This window comes from Nelumbo nucifera, chromosome 3, assembly GCF_055504915.1.
Source record: "Nelumbo nucifera cultivar China Antique chromosome 3, China Antique-T2T, whole genome shotgun sequence".
NCBI classification, from domain to species: Eukaryota; Viridiplantae; Streptophyta; class Magnoliopsida; order Proteales; family Nelumbonaceae; genus Nelumbo; species Nelumbo nucifera.
The window spans coordinates 101,889,773-101,892,745 of NC_142651.1; the positions used below are offsets into that span (position 1 = coordinate 101,889,773).

Consider the following 2,973-nt stretch of genomic DNA (forward strand, 5'->3'; position numbering starts at 1 on the left):
TACCCTCTGAACCAGTATCTGATCCAAGACAGTCCCTAGAGGGGCATATTGAGAAGTCATTGGCACGATATATATCGGCCCATATGTATCAATACGGGCTAATACGTATCGATACTTTGAACCTTGTTCACACCCACCTCATAATACATTACAACCACACAATGGATCGGGATGGAAACATGTTCCCTACTTGTGAGTTTTCGTCATGGACCGCCGGGTCGGGGTGATCATTTTCAGCCTATCTCGTATTTAATTATAAGTATTTTATATATGTACATATATTATTTTTTATATTACATTATATATTTTATATAAACAATATAATTTCACACATATAATTTATATTTTATACAATACTTTGTATTACAGAATATATAAAAACAATATTTGTGTGTATATTATATATATCATATATTATAAAATATTAAGTATATGTAGCATTTTATATATAAAAGACAATGGATTCAGAATCAAGCCAGCCCAGGCCCAAGACAATGTGACCATGGAGTATCCATCTCACGCGTCCTTATGACCCAGACAGGATTCGAGATTGCTCTATGTATGACATCAACTCTCGCTCGCGCTTGAAGATCGGAGTAGGGGTGTCAATTGGACTGGATTTGGTCCAATCTGATCTAGTCCAATGTGAGTCTATTATAAATAGATCAAGTTTATGAACCATTTTAAATCATTCCAATTTAATGTCTAGATCACCGTGTAATCTGTTCAAATTCATTTTAATTTAAATTGGTTTTGATTCAAACCCAGTCCATTGGCACCTATATTCTTATCTTAAATAAATAGAACGGGTATTAACTTAATCCAATCGAATCCAATATAAATTTATTAAAAACAGACCATCAAATCCAATCTAATAAATATTTTGGATCGGATTGATCCAATTCAATATGTATTGGTCCGTCCAATCCATCCAAATTGATTTTGGACTGGACGACGGTCCAGGGACACCCTTAGATCGGACGACGGTGACCCTTCTGATGGCTACAGTGATACAACACTAATACTGGGTGACTGGGTGTCATTTCCTGCGTGCCTCTTTCTATAAAATTCTCTTCCAACGAGATTCCTGTACGTAGTAGGGTCATAGGGTGGGGCAAGAACCCTAACTTATATCCATTTCCATGCTACGTCGTCCCAACAGAAACCCAAACGGCGTAGGCCCCACATTACTACTAGGCACTGTCCATCGTTCAACGGCTTCAAAAACGAAAGTGTATTCAAGTGTGAACATCTCTCTCTCTCTCTCTCTCTCTATATGGATTGTTATTTAAACCCCACCAAGGCTCTGCCTTTCCTATCCCATCATCATCGACCACGACCACGATCGAGTCCCCTACTTTCTCATTGTTAGTGTCTCTCTTGCTTCAGAGAGCAGAGCTGAGCTTCGTCCGCTGCCGATTGGTGGTGGTGCTCGCTCGCTCGCTCTCTCTCTCTCTCTCTCCTTGTCTGTGTTTGGGCGGAGATGTCTGGGGTGTGGGTGTTCAAGAACGGTGTGGTTCGGCTGGTGGAAAATCCGGCGATAGAGTCGCTGGATGGGAGTCGACAAGGGTCGACCACCCGGCGCAAGGTTCTGGTTCACAGCCCTACGAATGAGGTGATCACGTCCTACGCCGTTCTGGAGCGCAAGCTCTTGGAGTTGGGATGGGAGAGGTATTACGACGACCCAGACCTTCTCCAGTTCCACAAGCGATCCACAGTTCACCTCATTTCTCTCCCCAGAGATTTCACCAAGTTCAAGTCCATGCACATGTATGACATCGTTGTCAAGAACCGTAACTGCTTTCAAGTTAGAGATATGTAGTAGCTCCATCTCTTCCATCCACCACCACTCATTCCTGTCTCTCTCTCTCTCTCTCTCCTTCTCTGCACTCTTATTCCCTTCTCTTTCTATCTCTTTTTGCTATTGGGTTTCTTCTTATGAGTGAGTGGGCATGCATGGCGTATGTATGGGGAAAGTAATTATAAATTATAATATTATATAGCTAGAGCATATAGAGAGGAGTTAGATAGATTTGGGGTTTGAATTGATTAGTCTCCTCTCGTTTTGTAAATGTTATTAGTGAGTGATATATTGAGCAAATAAATAATGAAATATGGGCTATCTGGTTTTCTGTGTGATATTTTCTTCCATTTTCATTTCACATATTCAATACTATCTCAATAGCTACACGCAGTGTTGCTTAATTTGAAGCATTATGAGCATGTGGGAAGCCATTCAATTGCAGCATATTTTGATTTATTTATGAAAGAATGGATGGTGATGTGAGCATGTGGTTGATGATGGAGATGTGGATGCATTGTTCTTATAGTTCACTGTATATATAACAATGGAGGGGAATTAAGAGTTGGGGACTGGGTTGGCGACAGCCCAATAGATTGATAAATCTAATTCAAATTCCTGATTCTCATGTATGTCATATTTGAAGACTGTTGGCCATCAAGACCAATACACAAGAAAGCAAATTTGACTCTTTTGTCGACCAAGAGGCACAAAGTACTGAAGACTGAAGAATATACTTTAATGTTTGTTTAATGTGTGTCAGAGAGAGAGAGAGAGAGAGAGGGACGGGGATAATCAAATCCTGTCTTCCAATAAAGAACAAATCTGGGATTTGTTTGTGTTTTCAGTCTCATATATGAGCGAGGGATTTATAAATGAAGAACCACCACCTTCTGACTTCTGAGAAAAGAGAAGATGTACGTACAACCGTCCTACCCATCCCTGCAACAAACATGGCTTCCATGTGGCAGAGCACAACAGAGTGACAGACCATTCTTGGCTCAATTGAATGAGGGGTTAGCCCAACCCCACGGCCCCCACTTAGAATTTGATGGGGTGGCCGGTGAAGGTCAAACATCAAACCAAGCACCCCATCTACTGGTTTAATTTCATCTACACTGCAACTTCTATTATTGTTTGGGTCCCAACTTCCAAGGGATAGTGGGTCCTAC

At 40.9% G+C, this 2,973-nt stretch overlaps 1 protein-coding gene across 1 annotated transcript; it reads left to right on the plus strand.

The window, feature by feature from the left end:
• Positions 1–1,301: 1,301 nt before the first annotated feature.
• Positions 1,302–2,132, plus strand: LOC104598995 (flowering-promoting factor 1-like protein 3). Its single transcript, XM_010261351.2, has one exon. It carries the CDS (start codon positions 1,484–1,486, stop codon positions 1,820–1,822), a length of 339 nt encoding a protein of 112 aa, XP_010259653.1. The 5' UTR covers positions 1,302–1,483; the 3' UTR covers positions 1,823–2,132.
• Positions 2,133–2,973: the final 841 nt, after the last annotated feature.

Coding starts and splice junctions, on each gene's coding strand:
- LOC104598995 (XM_010261351.2), top strand. CDS start 1,484: ATGTCTGGGGTGTGGGTGTTCAAGAACGGTGTGGTTCGGCTGGTGGAA.